This window comes from Canis lupus, chromosome 24, assembly GCF_048164855.1.
Source record: "Canis lupus baileyi chromosome 24, mCanLup2.hap1, whole genome shotgun sequence".
Lineage (NCBI taxonomy): Eukaryota > Metazoa > Chordata > Mammalia > Carnivora > Canidae > Canis > Canis lupus.
Genome location: NC_132861.1, coordinates 5,630,268 through 5,650,291, shown reverse-complemented (window position 1 = coordinate 5,650,291; position 20,024 = coordinate 5,630,268). Strand labels below are relative to the sequence as shown.

The 20,024-nt window shown below is 37.2% G+C and overlaps 1 protein-coding gene across 43 annotated transcripts in view; it reads left to right on the top strand.

The window, feature by feature from the left end:
- The window catches only part of SERTM1 (serine rich and transmembrane domain containing 1), a 37,060-nt gene extending 17,250 nt beyond the window's left edge, over positions 1-19,810 (top strand). For 19 of the 43 annotated variants that reach the window (XM_072797362.1, XM_072797379.1, XM_072797361.1 and 16 more), the window contains one exon: positions 16,930-19,810. In XM_072797362.1, coding sequence (XP_072653463.1) covers positions 17,120-17,443 — 324 coding nt within the window. In that variant the 5' untranslated portion in view covers positions 16,930-17,119 and the 3' untranslated portion in view covers positions 17,444-19,810. Of the gene's footprint in view, positions 1-1,703; positions 3,059-12,204; positions 12,330-13,738; positions 13,878-15,292; positions 15,392-16,705; positions 16,742-16,929 lie in introns of those variants that run through there. The other 24 variants (XM_072797386.1, XM_072797384.1, XM_072797375.1 and 21 more) reach the window with 15 other exon arrangements.
- The last annotated feature ends 214 nt before the right edge of the window (positions 19,811-20,024 follow it).

The following is a 20,024-nucleotide window of genomic DNA, read 5'->3' as shown; positions in this document are numbered from 1 at the left end:
TCCTTGCTATGACCCAGAATATCTTTTATATACCTGGCACATGATTTCTCTACATATGCTATCATTAAATTTTATTTCTATTTTTTCTAATGAAAACACCTTTATTGTTTTTTTTCTGATTATAAAACAATATATTTTCTTTGTATCAAAATTTAGATACATGCACAAAATAGGATGTAAACAAACATACATCACCTGCTAAAAAAAATGTTAACAACTTGGTGCATAACCTTGTTTAGTTTATTTTTGCATGCCTTTGGCTATACATGAATTAAAGCCAACCATTGTGTATGTGTGCCTAGTAGTAGTAGCAGTAGTAGTAGTTGTTGTTTTACAAAAATGGAATCATACTATACACTATTCTGAAGCTTACTTTTTGACTTAGCCATACATGTCCAGCATCTTTCCATATAAGAAAATGTAGTCATTTTTATAATATTAGAGTCCTACATTACATGATTCTTCTATCATGTATTTAACCAATCCTTGACTCATGGATATCTTCGTGGCTCCAATGTTTAGCTACAGAATATGTCTTTGTGCATGTGCCTTTTAAACTTACCTAGTCTTCTCCCATGGGGTAAATTATCAGAATGTATTATTTGTATTATTAGCCTACAATACCATACATTTTTGGATGAAAAAGGAAGCACTCAAATAATTCATCCAACAAGTAGTAGACATTCCTTGCTGTGACCCAGAGTATCTTTTATATACCTGGCACATGATATTTTCTGCCCTTAAAAAGTACATTTTTAAATTGATATTTAACAGTCATATAGAGAAGTACACAAAGTCATAAGTATATAATTTATGATTCATGTATTCAACTTGAAAATACCCTTGTAAATGGAACCCAGGCCAAAAAATATATATTTACTAATACTCTCCTTAATGGCCTTCACATACCTTGGCAACCTGTCATTTTAACTATTCCTCATGAGAAAGTCCTTGGTGAGCTTGCTGACCTCAATTTCCATGAGTCAGGTCCAAGGTTAGGGGGCACTGTGACTTTTAGAGTGACCAGGAAATATTAATGGGTTCTCAGGCCTTCAAAAGGTCTACTTTTGTTTACTTGCCAACAAAGTTGGTCTGGTTTACTGGAATCACTTTTTGAGATCTTTCCTCTGTTCCCTCTTTATTATCCCTATATGTTTTGGTCTCATATTTGGACCCTGTATGGCAAATATTTTGATTCATATGATGAATTAACCTCTGAATAACAAAAGAAACCAAATAACATGTTTTTCATCTAATTTCTTGTTGGCCACCTGGCTTAGCTCTGAATCTAGAGTAGATTTGGAGCCAGAAAAAGAATTCTGGGTTCCTCATTTGTGATTTCAATCACCAGCTATCTCCTTCTGCCATCGTTTTCCAGAAGGCATATAAACAATGACCTTCAAAATTTAATTTACTTAACTTTTGGAGACTTCAGTTTTCTGATATTTAAGGACTTATAGCTACCCAATTCTATGAAAAATGATTTCCTTTTGTGGTTGCTTGGTTGATTTTTGTTTTGGTATTGTTTACTTTTTTTTTTTTTTTTTAAATAGAGGAAAGTTAATATTGAGAGAGGCCATAGGAAAAGAAGGAATAACTTAGATACATGATAAATATTTTAAATCAGTTCCAGAACAAATGAAAAGAAAAAAGTTTGCATCTTTTGTGCTCATGTGTTTTTATTGCTTTTATTATTTTTCCAGGAAGCTGAGGTCTGGATTAGTTTCCTAGCACCATACTGCTTAGGATATCACTGCTCACAACACCATGGCTATGATCTAAATGAAGTGCATACAGTCCATGTACCTAATTAATGCCAGCCCTTGAATTGTTAGTTACTCACCCTGAGATATGGAACTTGAGCCAGAATATAAATCAAATAAAGCACTAAGCACACTTTGTAGTTTAGCTGATTTTTTTTTTTTTTTTTAAAGCAAGACATTCTGGATGCAGGAAGCAGTGCTTTACAAGTTCCTCATCTCACAAGGACTCATAACCCACATAATTCCTAAGGGAGGCATGTGGCTACTTTGAGTAGCAATGATCTCCAGTGTGGAGCTTTGTAGTTAAATTGTGAAATTTATAAAAATATAAACATTTCCCCTTTCTGTGCTGATTTTCTATTGAATTTTGTTTTTTGTTCTGTTTTGATTTTGTTTTTTTTTTTTGTTTTTTTGTTTTTTTTTTTTTTGGAGGTGAGGGTGAATTAATCCTTGAGATCGAGTGACTAACAGAGTACATGGCATATAATGTTCCTGAATGTACTGAATTATAATAGCCTTCCTCTGTGGGTATTGGAAATTGGGTATTGTCCTTGACCCTTTTTATCTCCCCAGATGAACACAGTGCTAAGGGTTGTGATTATAAGGGATTTAGTAATTTTCAAAGGATGGGATTATCATGAAGTTTAACTTAAAGAACATTTGAAATTAAAAACAATGTATTCTGGGGTACCTGGGTGGCTCAGTCAGTTGATCACCTGACTCTTGATTTAGGTTCAGGGTCCTGATATCAAGCCCCACGTCAGGCTCTATGCTTAGCACAGAGTCTTCTTGTCCTTCTCCTTCCCCCTGCTTACAGTCTCTGTCCACCCCCTCTCAAATAAATAAATAAAATCTTAAAAAACAAAACAATGTATTCTGTTTCACATCCAGTCAGGTCTTCATTGACTCACTATGGTAAACTCTTGTAATTTTTATTGTGCTCTTCAGAATACATTTGTTACAACTCCTCAGCTATGTTCACAGTAGTGAATTTAATATTTATAGTGGATTCTTGTATCCTTTCCTTGGTTATCCCAGTAGATACTTGACTAAATAAAATTTTTGTTGAAAGAGGCAACTGCTTGATAAAAAGTATGCTGAGTTTGCTCTGGAACCTAAAATGATACATTTTATTGCCATAATTAAAATACTTATAAAATTTAGGGTGTGTTCACAATTATTCTTTAATATTGAGTACTTTGAGTAATTGATATGATTTTATATGAGATCATTTATTCATTCATTCAATAAATATTATGTTGCATTCCAAAATAAAACAAACATGGAATACCTCTCCCAGAAGCTTTAAATTTCTTCATTCCTTTACTCTTTTATTCATGCAACTATCCTACAGATGCTTATTGAGCATCTTTATATAAATAGACACTGTGCTGGTTCATGGTTATAAAGATGAGTAAAATGGTAGTCCTCTGTTTTAGGAGTTCATAGCCCATCAAAGCTTTAGGCCAACGGGTAAACAAATATAAGAAGTATAATAAAATGTGAGAAATGCTAGTGTAAAGAGATACAGAAATTATCACAAGGATACAGAAGAAAGATCCAGAATTTGTGTAGAGAAAGTAGGTGGGGATTTGTATTATGAGTGAATAACTAGATGAGACAGAGGAGGGAAAGTTTGAGTGAAGTCTTGAAGAATCAATCAGCAAACTGGGTTTTGGGTGGAATTAGCAAGAAAGACATGTGCAAATATAAGGATTAAGCATACATATTTTAAAAAATAAAACTATGAAAAATCAAGAATAGTTTGATTTACTTGGACCACCAATCTTAAGAACGATGGGAAAAAAATTGAGACTGGAAAGGCAGCACGTGGCCAGATAAAAATGAACATATAATATAACACAGATAATATAGGAAAGGTCTTTTAGATTTCTTACTCAAGATGGTCACTATAAAAATTGTATGGGCAATAGACTCTTGCATATAAGATGATATTTTATCACATTCCTATACATAGTTAACAAGTATTTGTTGAATAAATAAATGAATGCATTAAAAAATATAGTTTTTCTTAACCAAAGGCAATACCACTGTCCATTACTTGTATAATAGAACAGTACTGCTTGTTTTTTCCCATTAGGAGTAACGAGTTAGTCTTAATATCTTTACTATCTCTCACCTATTCCCGCTTGAAGTTGTGTATGTTAAGTGACAGCTGCTCAGGACTATCCTTATACAGTAGTGTACATCATGCCCTGGCTTTTAGGCAATATGTTTTGACTATACCAGTGGCTAATTCTCATCTCTTTAAACCTCACTCTTACATGAATTAAAGCTAATCAAAATGTCCTCTACAACCTTCTTTCTCACCAGTGCTATAAGGGGGTTTTAATATATCACATAGACAATTCATGCAACTCTCAATTATATTCAGAATTTGATTTCTTTATAGTCAGTTTCTTGAATATCCAGCATAACCTCTGCTGTCATAGTACAGTAAGATCTTAGTCAGTAGAAGATAGATTATGGCTTAAAACAACAAGTGCATTCAGTTTTTACACTAAGTATTAAAAAGGCCAGCAAGGAATGAAGGTGCTCACCCAGTTTACCTGGGACAGAAGCTGCCCCATACTTAATATACAGTTATTGCATCTCACACTTATATTTCTTACATTTTCTACACAGAATGACATGTCACTTTTCCCAAATTTCATCAGCCAAAACACAGGGGATGGAAACATACAATCTTACAACATGCCTGGAAGGAAGAAGAAACAGCAGAAACACACGAACAGCACGTATGGCCACAAGTCTTGAAATTATCTCTCATTTAACCTCAGGCTCCCCAGAGAGAAGAGATGTAATGAGCATGGAGCATCTGGAGACATAGGGATATAGATTTGAATTCCAGTCCTGCCTCTAAGTGGCTGGATGACTTTGGGGTAATCTTTTAAATTCTCTGATCCTTAATTTTCTCTTCTGTTAAAGAAAGGTGAAGGATAATAATAACTATCTTAAAGACCTGTGAAGATTAGAAAAAATACACATGCACCGTGTGTGCACATGAACACACATGTAAAATTAGTATATGCTTTTATTTAACAAATATTGGCCACTGTCGTTCATGTTGATATTACTGTTTTCCCAAACTATTGTGCTGGACATTCTCCTACATAATATCCTGGGTGTACCTTCTGCCTATGATGTTCTGAAGATGTTCCCATTCCACAATGATACAGGGACGTTTCTCTCACCTTCTTTCTTTCCCTCTACTTTCCACAACTTTTCTGGCAAGATTACCCCCTACATCCCAGCCCACACCATTGAAATAAAAGAGAACTAGATATAAGAGTAGTGAGTGACATGTGAACATGTGTTTCTGACCAAAGCTATTCCGACAAGTGAATAAAAAACACAGAGCCTACCACCTTAAGGGTAAAGTACAGAGCTCCATTCTGATAAAGGACAAAGCCAGTTAAATCTCATTTAAAAGATACTCATGGTTTCCTTGAATAAAACCATATTTATTTATATTTTTAAAAGAATACATAACTATTTCAGTGATCTGTTTTCTTTAAGTAATTCCTAGTTGTTTTTTTTTTCAATTTTACCTCCTTATGTATATATTTTTTGAAGATTCTATTTATTTGAGAAGGAGGGAGAGAGAGTGCAGGGTTGGGGGTGGGCAGAGGGAGAGGGAAAGCAAGAATCTGAAGCTGACTCCCTGCTGAGTGCAAAGCCCAATGTGGGGCTCCATATCAGGACCCTGAAAACATGACCTGAGCTGAATGCATAACTGACTGAGCCACTCAGGCGCCCCCACCTCCTTACATTTTTAAGTTTAACACATTTTGGGAGAATTTGAGCCTACACTTGTTTATTGCTTCCCTATTGTCTCTGACAGATTCTCGTCTTGAGTTATCTAAAATGACAACAAGCTGCTGAGGACTTGATTTCCTCCCACACTTGATAGCCTGCCATATCATTTTGTTCCATGTTACGAGGAACATGTAGACATTTTCTTTGTTAGCCAGACGTTTGAGTTCACTGTACTGCCTGAGAGAGAGACAAACAAAAAGAGAGAGCATTGAGACAAGCTCTGCTCTTTGGTTCACACCAAGAATTAGCAGGACCATGGGAAATCCCACATGGGAACATGCTCTCCTGATGAAGGACATAATGTCCTTTTCTGTCCCCTGCCCTCCCTGGTATACCTGGAAATCCTGGTAGATGAATAATTTCAGAGCCATAAGAGAGGACTTTGTCTCCTTATAGGATTGGTGTTTTATGTAACCTCTGTCTAAAATCTGACTCATCTAGTACTCATCATTTTAGGGTACCTAGCTATATTTGCAGTCATATGATTGATGATGACTGGCAAAAGCACCATTAATATCAGTATCCTCTATTTTTTCATTTGTAGCTGCATTTTGCATGATGATTCAATTTCTAAATTGTTTATTGGCTCCTATTTCAAAAAACATAGATCCTGGACTATAAGAGGGTTCTTGTGGTCAGACTTAGCATCTTGCCACCCTGGAGGACTCACCAAAACAGGGTGATCAGGGAAGTGGCGGCTGGGTTAAGAGTTGTAAGGAGTAGGAGTTCTTTGATCTGTGGAACTTACTGTTTGAAGCCTGTTTGACATTTGCTGCCTAAAGAGTCTCCCACTTGTACTTAAGTTTCTTTGCTGCTATTGTTTCCTGCAGTCCCTGTGTAGAATCTGGGCCTCACTGACTACTGTGGGCTCCCACTGGGCTTCCCAGGAGTCCAACTCATTTGTCTTTGTTAGAAAACTACTCTTTCTTGCACCTGAGGGCATTATGCTAAGTAAAATAAGTCAGAGAAATACAAATACCATAGATGTCACTTATATGTGGAATCTTAACAAAACAAACCTAAAGTGAGACAGGGGGAACAGACTAGTAGTGGTTGCTGGAGGCCGGTGGTGGGGGGCTGGGTGAAATAGGTGAAGGTGTTCAAAAGGTACAAACTTCCAGTTGCATATTAAATAAGTCATGGGGATAAAGGGTACAGAATAGTGACTATAGTCAATAATACTGTATTATTTATTGGAAGTTGCTAAAAGAATAGATCTTAAAAGTTTTCATCACAAGAAAAAAAAACTATGTGAGGTGATAGATGTTAACTAGATTTAGTGTGGTGATCATTTTGCAACATACACAAATATCAAATCATTGTGGTGTGCACCTATGTAATACTGTGATTTATAATAAATATATATTTGGTCTTCCTCCCCATTTCTGGCACCCTAGAAATTTCCTACATGATGAATGCCACAAAGGTGTCTTTTGTTATGTTAATGAGGTGACTCTTGAACCACACCTAATGGTTGGGGGCTGGTTACTAAAGGAACCCACCCCTGTAATTAGAGGGTTGGAGCTTTCAGTTCAAGGGAAGGGAAGGAGAGAAGGGCAAGAGGTTGAATCAATCTCCAGTCATTGATGATTTAATCAAATATGCCTATGTAAAAAAAACAAAAGGACAGAGTTCAGAGAGCTTCTGGGTAAGCTTAGAACATGGACATGCTGGGAGAATGGCATACTTAGCAGAGAAGCTCTATGCCCTTTCCCCATCGCTTGCCCTATGCATCTCCTCTGTCTGGTTATTCCTGAGTTATATCTTTTTATAATATACCGGTAACCTAATGAGTAAAATGTTTCTCTGAGTTCTGCGAGCTACCCTAGCAATTTAATTGAACCTGAGAGAGGGGCTTGGGAACCTCTGATTTATTGCCAGTCAGAAACACAGGTAACAACCTGGGCTTAGGATTGATGTCTGAAGTGTGTATGTTGTGTGGGAGGATCTTGTAAGATCGAACCCTTGACCTTATGGCATCTGATGCTATCTCTCAATAGATAGTATTAAAATTTAGTTGAATTGTAGGGCACTCAGCTAATGTTCCTAGAATTGCTTGTTGGTGTAGAGAATGGCTCCCAGTCCCACCTCACAAGTTGGAACTGGTATCAGAACCTATTTATTTAACCTGAAACTAATATAATGTTATATGTCAATTATATCTCAATTAAAAACAAAAAAAAGGGAAAAGAAAACTATTCTCTTTTGACCCAGTATACCTCCAAAGTCCTTATCTTTGGGTGTTTACACTATAGGAGAGATATCTGTGGCCGCTTCTGAAGATGACTTGATGATATAAGATGAACATAATTAGATTCCATGATTCTGGAGGTCCAGACTGAGTTTCAGACCAGTGGTTGATAGCAGCAGTGAAGTCATGAGTTAGGCTGGCTAGCGAGTCACCATTCCTGGTCTTTAGGCAGCATCTCCCACCACCATGGATCCAGTTTCCTGGGCATATTAAATTTCCTCTAACTCATCCTCTCATGCTTCACTTCTAGTACCCATGGCTAATTGGGCATAAGGAGCTCATGATAGCAGCAAATAATTGAGCTTTTCTAATGCAATTGGAAAGCTTCCTTTGAAGAACCAGGTTCTATCATTGTGTTTCTTTAGAAGCTTCTAACATTTTAGCTGATTTACTGCATATTATGCCAAGCATATTTTCTTTTCTTAGATTTATTTATGTGTTTATTTGAGAGAGAGTCTATGTGGGGGGTGGGCAGAGGAGAGGAAGAGAGTGCAGAGCCCAAAGCAGGACTCCATCTTATGACCCTGAGATCATGACCTGAGCCAAAACCAAAAATTAGACACTTAACTGAACCACCCCAGCACCCAAAGCATATTTTCTTAATATCTTCAGGGATAAGTCATTTTTTCCCCAACTCATATGCTGAGAAATTCCAAATCTATTGAAAAGTTGTAAAAATAGTAATAGACATTTATATATTCTTTTACTAGTTTAACCAATTGTTAACATTTTGACATATTTACTTCATCATCTTTCTGTATGTATATATAAATGTGTGTACTGTTTTTTTCTTTTGGCTGAAATAGCTGAGTGTTAGTTGCTGACATGACATTTATGGCCACAAAGTTTGACATGCATTTGCTAATAGTAACATTCTCCTATATCCAACTTAGAGAATTTAATTTTACCTAATACAGTTATCTAATGTGCAGTCTATATTTAGATTTTCCCAGTTGTCCTAATAATGTCCTTTATAATGAAGCTGTTTTTTCTTTTAATTGGTCCAAGGATCTGGCACTGCATTAAGGGGCTAGATCTTGAAATCGGCCTTCTATTTCTTTTTCTTAGTATTCATTTGACTCCTAAATCATGTAATATGGCCAAAACTGGATGTATCCAAAACAGCCTGCCTAAGCTGCCAATTACTACTCATTCTTTCTAAAATATCCACTTTACTGTGGAAAGCATCATCATACTTTGACTGTCAGCCATTGAAGACTGAAAAAACAAGACAACTTATTTAGCAAAATTCCTACATATATTATGCTAAACACTGGGCTAATACCCAGAAGAGATGGGTAATTCACACACTATGTAATCAACTAAGGTTCTATTTGTAGTTATATTATGAGGGACAATGGTTCATTAATTCAAGTAAATGCTGTGCCTTGATTAAAAATGTCATCACATAGAAAACTTTGTGAGCTGCAGACTTAAAATGCAAGACCTAAAACATTTATATACATTTGTGATATTCCAATCTATTTTTAAGGAATAAACTATAAAGCACCTTAGCTGAAACAAATACATGACTGTAGTTGTCAATAAAGATAGACATGAATAGGGGCTTGCTTAATTAATTTGCTAACACTGAAGTTCTTTTCAGACAAACTATGTCATCACTATTTTTTTAAACTGTATTTGTGCATGTGATTTTATGAATAGAGGATGGCTATTAGTCTTTGACATATTCCTGTGTGCAAAAATAGAGAATTGGATACATCATATAATTTATATTCCTCTCTTCCCTCCCTCAATTATCAAGATATTTTAAGTAGAGATGAAGCTTGGAGTTTAATTTATGGAATGAATGAAATATTTACTATATATCCATTCTTATAAATTGGAAGTTTATGAGATGAGAAGAAGTTACAAGAAAATGTATACAAAACAATGACAGGCATTTATAGAAACATGCAAACAGAAAGGTCCTCATTAAACACATTAGCTTGGATACCCATAGGAGATGGAAGGAACTGGAATGAGAAATCAAGATAAAGAGGAATCAGTGATGACAATGAGCTATGAAGTGAGGAATACATGTATTTAAACAGGAAGGCAGCAGTAGAAATAAAAATATTGTTAGGGAGTAATATAATATCATGTTTTCCTCTGATTATTGTGAGGGGCATTATGGCCCATGGCTGCCCACTTCTGAGGAATCTGCTTAGATTTAGAGTGGACTTCATCAAATGGCTGTTGAGAAACCAAATTTCCAAGCTCTACCCTGTTCTCTTAAAGCAGCTTTAGAGGAACCCAAAGTTCCCTGGAGCCTGAGAGAGTAGACTGGAGATACCTAGAGGTCTACAATGTGAAGGTTTAAAGAAAATTGTGACAATCACAAAATTACATTTATAAGAACAAACTCTTTCCCAGTGTCATACTGTATAAAGGGACTGTTATGAGCAATTTCTGATTAGACCAAAAATATATTGGATATAAATTATTTTAATTCTAGAGGGAGAATGAGAGACAGTGGAAAAGGGGAAAACACCATTCCATTCTTCTACCAGAGCATAGTTTAATGAGAATTTTTTTAAATGTATCTAGACTTACTAAAGTAAGTCAGATTTTTTTGGTATACTAATGCTCTGATTTAACCAATTCTAGCTGCTCCAAAACAAATGTTTTTCGTATTATATTTCTAAAATACTGGAAATGATCAGATCTGGGTGGAGGGAGAGAAATGACCTGAAAGCCCTTACTAAAAATACTTTAACATCTTGAAAGGCCAGTCTTCTTACCTTCTTTCTTCCCACTGATTCATTTTGACCTTGCCTATGATCTTCAAGTCATTATTCCTCTGGCTATTTGCTTTTTCTTTAAATCAAGTGTTTAAACCAGTGACCTTTTCTCTCCTCCCTAAAAGAAACTTTCATTGTTTTGCTGCTGCTTAAACAGCTCCTGCTTCCTTCAGCCTTCAAGCTGCTACTTTTCTCATTTTGATTTAGACTAATAATGTTAGCCAAGAGGGGTCCAGTATCCCCAAAAGGTAGGACAGAGCCCTCCCTGGTCTTCTCTAAACGTCATAAAAGAATCATGAAAATGCTACCCCTAGACCGTGGCTTTGTATTTGACCTATGTTTTTAACAGGAAATTATCCATTTAAATTATCTTATTCTAAAGGAGTGTCATTCTTAAATAATCATTCTTACTAAGGCAGTGTTTTGGACATAAAATCTTCAAATGGAATATAAATATAACACCAATTTATTAAGAATAATACTTTGATTTTTCCAGGAAAGCAGTGATATATAAATGCAAGAGAGGTCTTATCTACAATTACATGTGAGGTTGTACAAGGAGGATGGTCAAATAGTCACGTTCATATCCCTTTTTGAAATACTTTCTTGTGTGTGTGTGGTTTTTTTTTTTTAATTTTTTTATTTATTTATGATAGTCACACACGCACAGAGAAAGAGAGGCAGAGACATAGGCAGAGGGAGAAGCAGACTCCATGCACCGGAAGCCCGACGTGGGATTCGATCCCGGGTCTCCAGGATCGCACCCTGGGCCAAAGGCAGGCGCTAAACCGCTGTGCCACCCAGGGATCCCTTGTGTGTGTTTTTTTAACTTCACTCAGTACATCATTTTATCTATTAAGAAAGGTATATTCTGAATATATTGTAAATTGTACTTTATGTGGATAACTAATTTTTAAAGAAATTAGGACAAAAATAATTGATCTAGCTTTTTTTTTTTTTTTTTAGATTTATTTATTTATTCATAGAGATGCAGAGGGAGAGAGAGAGAGGCAGAGACACAGGCAGAGGGAGAAGCAGGCCCCATGCAGAGAGCCCGACATGGGACTCGATCCCGGGACTCCAGGATCACGCCCTGGGCTGCAGGCGGCGCTAAACCGCTGTGCCATCAGGGCTGCCCTGATCTAGCTTAAAAGTATTCTGAGTATATTTTTTTTGCTAAGGAAGTCTTTTACTGAGCCCAAAAGTAATCCAAATAGACAAAAGTCATCACCAGGGTAGAAAAATACAGGAGACTGGTCTGAATCCAAAGCAACTTAATGACCTATCCTAGAAATCAATTATTAAAATATTTTAAAATAAATTTTTATCTGATATGAAACTATTACTTTGTCATTTTTAAAAAGTTTTTACCAAAGTACTATGAAAAAACTCTCTGTTTTCTGATCATTCATTTGAACAGTGGGTAAAGAGAAATGTTAGTTTTAAATTTTTGTCTTACATTATCCAGTTTAGATCCATGAATTCCAGTGTATTATTCAGACTCTTCATCTACATTTCGTCTCATAAGATGGTACTCTGATTCAATATTTGATAAGAGAAAGACTCAGTTTATTTCCTTACTTAATTTTATTTTTTTATTGGATAGTTACATGGAACCAGAAACAGAATTCACATACAATTCTACCCTCCTAAAACAGTATACCAATAAGTAAGAACAGTTATCAGATATATGGATGGATGAATCATCTTTGAATAAGGATAGCACATAAGGTAATAAACTTTATTTGCATTATAGCGAGTCCAGTGGGTAAGTGTTTGCCATTGACTGCAAGTGACAATTTATATTTAGGAAAGAGTAGATGGGGAGTATGTATGTCAGCACCAACCTTCTCTCATCTAACATGACCTAAAAGGCCATCAGCCAAAGAAAAAGCATTAAGAGAGAAGATAATTGTGCAAATGGGAGAGAATGGCTCTAGGTCTCATACAAAGCATACTATTTTCTAAGTAGAACTGAAAACAGCTTTGCTTCAACATGATAAGGTCGCTACTCGGTTTTGGAAATGGTAGTTTCTATGTGTTCTATAGAGAAAGAGATCCAGTATATCATTACATTATAATATCAAAGTTTGTATTTGTAGACAGAAACAGGCATTTTGCCATGTCATGTTAATACTTTATCAAATCTATCAAATCGTTACTAATGGTTTGAGAGGACTGCCTTTTGGAGAATGACATAGCAGGACTTGATAATGATAAAATTTTGATTCGACATCCTAACAGCCAGGGCACTCTTTATATCTGCAAAGCAACAAAGCATCTTATCCCAGTTTTCTACAACAAAAAACCTCTCAAATAGTTGTTACTCCCATAGACATGTATTTGAATAAAGTTCAGAAACTCAGAAATTGCAGTGCCAGATTTGAGGCTGACTGTAGGCTGAGTTCCATAGCCATTATTTTACAGAAGTCAAAGCCATGGCCTAGGCTTCGCCCTCCTGCTGGCCACCAGAGGTCTCTCACTGATTAATTGTGTGAGCAGACTCAGAGATTGGGGTCTGTTGGCTCTTTTTCTTTTTACCAGGCATGAAGGTACATGTCAGAGTGTACGTTTTTGTTCGTCTAAAACTTTATGATTCTCATAATCACTCCGTGGGAAGGAAAGCTTCCATCCTTCCAGAGGAGGCACAGAGGCATGCTGCTGAGTGTCATGGAACCAGAGACCCTCAGGTCTGTCTGTTATCTGCTGTCTCTCCATCTCCCCACCTCACTGGGCTCATAATGACATTACAGTTCCACTCTTCCTCACTTCCATCGGTGACTGACTGCCTTTTGCAGATTTCTTCCCAGCACAGATTTTTATTACAAGAGACAAAGGGAAAGAAGCTATGAACCAGAGCATTTACACAGATCTTCATTTATAATGTTATGATCCAGCTGTCTCATTTTCCTTTCCCCAAAGTCACATTCTGAGGATGGCTCAGAAAAGAAGCATCATAATGCCCATGTGGCTTTAGGCGCCACCAAAATGACAGTACGCTGGTGCTGCCCTGAGACAGGTCAAGGCTACACACTTAAGATGAAGTCTCTCTCTTCTTTTCTTTAAACCTGATCTGTTTGCGGAGAAACAGCCCAAGACGCATCATCTTGAAACATACTTGTTCGATTTCATTTTCACAGTGCTACCTTTGACCTCATTCACATGGTCACAAGTCCTGAACACATACAACTGGCTTCATCCTGAACATTATAGATAGACTATCAAAACATTCACCAGAGAGAAAAAGGATTTATCAATTTTGAAGACTTCAATAAGAGAGTAAGAATCAATGCCATCAAATTAAAATGATCTTTAACGGTGCATATGTTCTGTTGTTTCAGAGTAGAACAGTGAAATGAAATTTTTGTATCTGTCATTTAAAATTACAAAGTATTCTGGAAATGATATTAAATCTGAAATACTGGGAGAACACTTAAAGGAGAATATATTTAATTGAGAAATGTCAAATAGTGACACAAGATTTCATTTGTTCATGTCCACCATTCTACCAAGAGCACTTGGAAGATGAGGTGCTTTCCCCAAATTCTTAAGTCTCATGTCCTATAAACTATTCCATAGATAGCTGAAGTTCACAGTGGGACTTTTGTCTGAAAGAAGGAGATCTTCAGGATATGAAATGTATTCTTGGAATATTTACATGTAACAAAATGCCTTTGTTTTAACAAGTCATCTGGTAGCCAGTCATGAGCTCTGTCTCTAAATTGCTGATACGCTAGTGACGCTGTCTGCACCTCTGGCCCCACCCCCAGAAAATGATTTGGGTAGTGAGTCCAATTCCAGCTGAATCTGTGACCTGCACATGACAGAAATGTAAGGCTAGCAGAGACTTTGAAGGTTCCTTTAGCCTTTCTAGGCATTCAGAAGGAATTACCTGTCTGCTGGGACTTTACTTGGGATAGCCTTTTATAATTTCCTAAGGATGGTTATGGAATGTTCTCACAGCCTACCTCAGGACCTCTTGGCAAGGTAGGAAAGGTGAACGTTATTGCACAAATGGGAAAACTGAAAAGACTAAACTGTGAGCTCGCTCAGGGTAAGTGGCAGATAGGAACTAATGGCACAAGTCTTCATAATTTTCCTCTTTCCGTTGCAGTTGAGAAAACTAAGAACATAGTTAAAGCATGGAGTCTAGTCCCTCCTCTGTCACTGTCTAGCTGTGTACCCTGAGCAAATCATATCTTTGTGCCTCAGTTTCCTCATCCACAAAGTGAGAAGAATAATTCCTACTCTATCTGCTCTACCAAGGGTCTGTGAGAAACACAAAACGCATAGTCCCTTCACCTATGCTAGGAAGAGAGGATGTAAAATCCTTACAACTCAAATGATAGGAAAATTGAGACCAGATGGCATAAAGAATTGGGATAAGCAAAAGCCCAAAGTCCTGGCTTATTTTCTAATGAGATGTTTCTTTTGTCAAATCAATTAGCTTTTTGTCTCTCAGTTTCCTTCCTGAAGACTTGGGAGGTCTTTCCAGAACAAAGAATATTTCTTCCTATTCAGCCCATAAGGTTTCTATCCTAGTTTTCTTTCCTATACTTCATGTTGCCTCTGAAGCTCTATTTTCCCTAAAGATGAATGGCTAAGACATTTACATGCTATAAAAAGGCAAGGGATTGCCAAATCAGTGTGACACATTTGAGTCCCACTGTGATTCTCTCTCTTTTTTTTTAAAGGATCGTTAGGAGCTTGTAGCAGCCTAATGGAATTAAAATCACCAAGCAAAGCATAATGAGGAGTAGGAGTCAAATTATTTTAGGAACTACTAAGACACGGTATGTGGCCTACTCTGAGGAACTCACTAAGATCATTAGCCTGCATGGTATCACAGCCTTCTCAGAAGTGTCTCCTCCTTTCCGGAGATCATTAATGCTGCTCAGCTCTGGCCACAGCAGCCAATGTCAACCCCTTAAAGAATCAGTACTTAATTAGATCTGGAGAACAGAAGGGAAAGGCAAGCTTTCAAGACAAAGTGCAGGGTAGAGTTTAGGGAAAGGGAAAGCCAGGGGGGCAGAGTGGATCTTTTCATGTTAGCATTTCACTACCTCTGATACATGAAGATTTAAAAATTTACAACAAAAGGATCCAATGCCATAAAGAGCTAGGGAGAACATCTTTTCTGGACTTGAGTCATCTGCCCGGAGGGATCATCCTCCCTCAGGCTGTATTCCTCACCCCCAGGTGGACTTAAGTGGGCTGGAGGCCCAGGCAGAAACCGGCTGTGACTTTTCCAGTCATAGAGGAGAAGGTGTCTGAGACACATTGCACCCACAATGGAAGCCTGGGGAGTCATGTGGTATCCCACTCGCTACCTACCTGTCTGCTTTGCTTCTGGTGTTCCTCACAGGGACCGCATTAGGAGGGAGTATATGGTGAAGAGCATTCTTTGCCTCCTGGCCGAGAGAAAACTGTTCCTTCTCCACACCCATTAACACACACACACACACACACACACACACACACACACCATAACTTTTCTTTGGGCCCAACTCTTTACAATTTACAAAGTGCTTCCATGCCTATTTTCTTGATCCCTGAAAAACATAGTGAGATTATGGGGCAAATGCTATACATTTTGCAGATGAGAAAAGTGAAACTCAGAAAATGTAGGCCATTTGCCCAACTCCCCAAAGGTAAGGGGGAATTCAGGCCTCAAACCTACGTCTCTTGACAGGGAACCTTTTACTTTCTACCATTCAGAGGGAATCTGATCTTTTTTCTAAATTAATCTGAAGTTTTTTACTCAGTACTGAAGTATGCAGAACGTGCACAGGAAGAATGAAAAGAAATATGAAGAAATGACCCCTCATTTCAAAAGATGAATTTTTCTGAACAAATCAAATTATAAATGCTCAACAAAAAGCAAACTTACATTACATGCGTGGCGTGATTCTTCAAAGTGTGGTAGAGATAAATACTGGCTGGGAAGGTGCTCGTGGGCTGGAGGTGTACAGAGTTAATTTTCTGGAGAAGGAAGGCTTGGCACTGACTTTTTGGGTCCTATTCTCAGAGTATCCACTTGGAGCATCTGTTGAAATCACAGCAGATGGAGCACATCAGAAATGTATTTTCCTTTTTATTTATTTTAGTTCCTTGGAGAATCCTGGCACCTAGGTACTGTGGAGGTAAAATAAAATAAAAATTCATTTTTATATCATCATTTGTAATATTATGACATAAACATCTGTTTCTGGAGAAGTAATTTCATTCTCTTCCCTTCTTGAAGTGAAAACTAGAAACGAGACTTAAATGTGATATTTTGTGAATAATGCACTCAGCTGTTCTTTTGTTGCTTATTTGTTTGTTTTCACAGTGACAAAGGACACCTGATCCCCTGCTGCCTTTGTTGGAAAACGAAGAAGTTTTGTTGTGCTGATTTAACTGCCTGCAATCTTTGCTGATGCGATCATAAAAAAAAAAAAAAAATGCTGATTCTGTCCTTTTTAACCCCTGTGTGAAACTGACTTTTAACATACTTGTGCATTCTTTGATCCTCCATAAAGATGTCTGAACCTGACTCTTCATCTGTATTTTCGGGTAACGTGGAGAATGGAACTTTCCTTGAGCTATTTCCCACATCCCTCTCCACATCAGTGGACCCTTCCTCAGGCCACCTGTCAAATGTCTACATCTATGTGTCCATATTCCTCAGCCTTTTAGCATTTCTGCTTCTGCTTTTAATCATTGCCCTCCAGAGGCTCAAAAATATCATCTCCTCCAGCTCCTCCTACCCGGAGTATCCAAGCGATGCTGGAAGTTCTTTCACCAACTTGGAAGTCTGTAGTATTTCCTCTCAAAGGTCCACTTTCTCAAACCTTTCCTCATGAAGATGATGGAAGGATTCCTGAATGCTGCAGCAGCCTAGGTTTTCCCTTGCAGGAAGTGTCATATCAAGCAGTTGCTTCATGAAAGAAATAACCCCTTTCTTTTCCAACCAATTAGAGCTATTTCTTCTCCTCCACCCCTCATTTCTTGTTCCATTCATGATGCTTTTCATTTGTGAATGTAGGAGTTGATGCGGACTCAGAGATATGTGTGCAAACCTCAAGGGGCAGAATTTCACACAAACCACTTGACAAGTCGGAGTGGACCTCTTCAAGGTGGATATCAGTTCATTTCACTCTGCTGGACGCTTGAGGTAGAACTCAACTGAGGCAGCCTCACAGTGGGTGCTGAATATGGACTCTTGTGCTTCATTTCTCTTACAAAACCGTGACACCAACCAAGCTAGCAGAAACTGGCAAAATTAAGTCTGATCTCCTTAGAAGATAGTCTCCATATTTAAAAGATAAAGTGGAAACACCAAATTAAAAAAAAAAAAAAAAAGGAGTCAATTTAGATTTAATATATAATATTCCTAAAACCGGAGGCAAAATATGCTAAATGTTTTATTTTCAATATAAAAAATGAAAATCACATTTATTGATGAATTAAGTCATGGAAAAGTTTTGGAAGAGTTTAACTTTTAATAGCAAGGCAAATATGCGTTATGATGCAGTCTGTGATGTATTTTTGCCTCTTGAGGTTTTTTTTCCTACTTATGTTATAGTCATAATACCCCTACAGTTGTATAATTCTTTGTGATAATTGCTGTTACGAAGAGAAACACCCTAAGAGACACCAAGGAGTTTTATATCTATACTTTCCATTAGTGGAAATTAAGCATAAGGAAAATATTCACTTAGTTCTGTTTTCTGCAGTAATAACTCCTAGCAGTCATGTAAGCATGTTCCTTTATTCAGTTTCATAGTCTTTATAATTTTAGTGCAGAATTCTGTTAAGGCTCCCAGATGTCAGATGCTTGTTCACTCATTAGGTTGCAAAACTTACTTGACTAAATTACTAATATACATGTTATTATATACTCCACGAATGTTACATGTCTCTGATAATTAGTTGTTCTATGTCAACATAAGACTTTGCATTAGAATTCTAGGATGTATGTTTTTATTAAAAATCATAGACAGTCAAGTTATATCACTGCTGGGAGCTTAGTGATCCTGGGAGCCACCATACTGTGGTTGCCCATGCCCTGAGCTTGGGGGCTTTGTCCATGAAATGAAGCATATATGTGAGCACAGACTTGGAATATGGAAGAAATCAAGTTTCCCCTAAAAACAAAACAAAGCAAATAAACTACAGCTTCTTCAGAGCAAGAATTTTAATTTAATTTTAAAAATAAATGGCCCACAGCATAAACACTGAACTTCGTCAGCCTACAGAGCCCACTGCATCACTATGCCCTGTTTTCCCATGGCAACTGGATCATTCTTGTTCAAAACATTTTCTAATCTTAAGTAGTGGAGCTTCAGTAAACCCTGTGGATTGACTGTGCAGGTGATACTCTCTAGTAACTCAAACAGAATAAAGAATTCAACATTTTTACAAGGTATATCTTTGTCAGGCTAACATGCTAAGAGAGATGAGGACTGGTAATGAGGATCCAAAGGTTTCTTTTTCTTAATCCAGAAGCTTCACTTAAATCAGACCACTTATATCAAAAATGTCCCCAGACACTGTAAGACCTGCACAGAGTTGCTGCCCTAAAACGTGTAGTTAGTGAAAAATTTGCCTTTGCTGCCATTTAAAGTATGGCAGTGCGTTGCAGTGTTATGTAGTATAAATGCTGGACTAGAAGAACTCCACTATTTTAGATCATTATCAGCAGTGTCTCAATATGTGTGTGTGTGTGTGTATGTATGTGTATGTACTAATGTATATATATTTTTCACACACTCCCAATTAAAAGTTGTGTGAAAGCTACAGAATTACAGAGGCATCTGTGTTATCACTTTTGCTTTTTGATTAATAATTTTGCGCTATTTTGGTTATTAAGGAAGAAAGGATATGGATACAGTGATTTAAAAAATAATAATAAAGGAACAAGTTTGCCACACAATAGGACAATCTGAGTATGATGTGTTCTAAGGGGTAACTTTATACTCTTTCCTTCTGAAAGTAAAACTGCTTTTTAAAAACTGCAGGCATACCCCTGCCTGCCCCCCACTGCCGCAATGGTTCTTGCTCTCCAGGTTAAGCAATGTAATTAGAAGCAACATTCATGAATAAAAATTAGGACTTGTCAGGTTGACCAAGATAAAAGATTGTACAGTTTGAGATGAATTTATGTTGTCTAAGAAGTTCAGAAAGGTTGGAAGACTGGTTTATAAATAAAGAAGTAGAGTCCATTGAAATTCTGGTTCTTCTCTTACTGTGTTCAGTGAGGTGGTCTACAATCTGCTCTCCTAAGGAGGTTTTTCTGTCATTCTCTCTGAAGAGAGAATCCTCTCTGAAGCAGGGTCACTAATGAGTGACCCCAATGTCAGCTTCCCTCTGCCCCTGCAAGAGTGCCCTAGCCTTGGAGCACTGAGTCCCATACTTCCCTGATCAGAGGATTCACTTGGATGC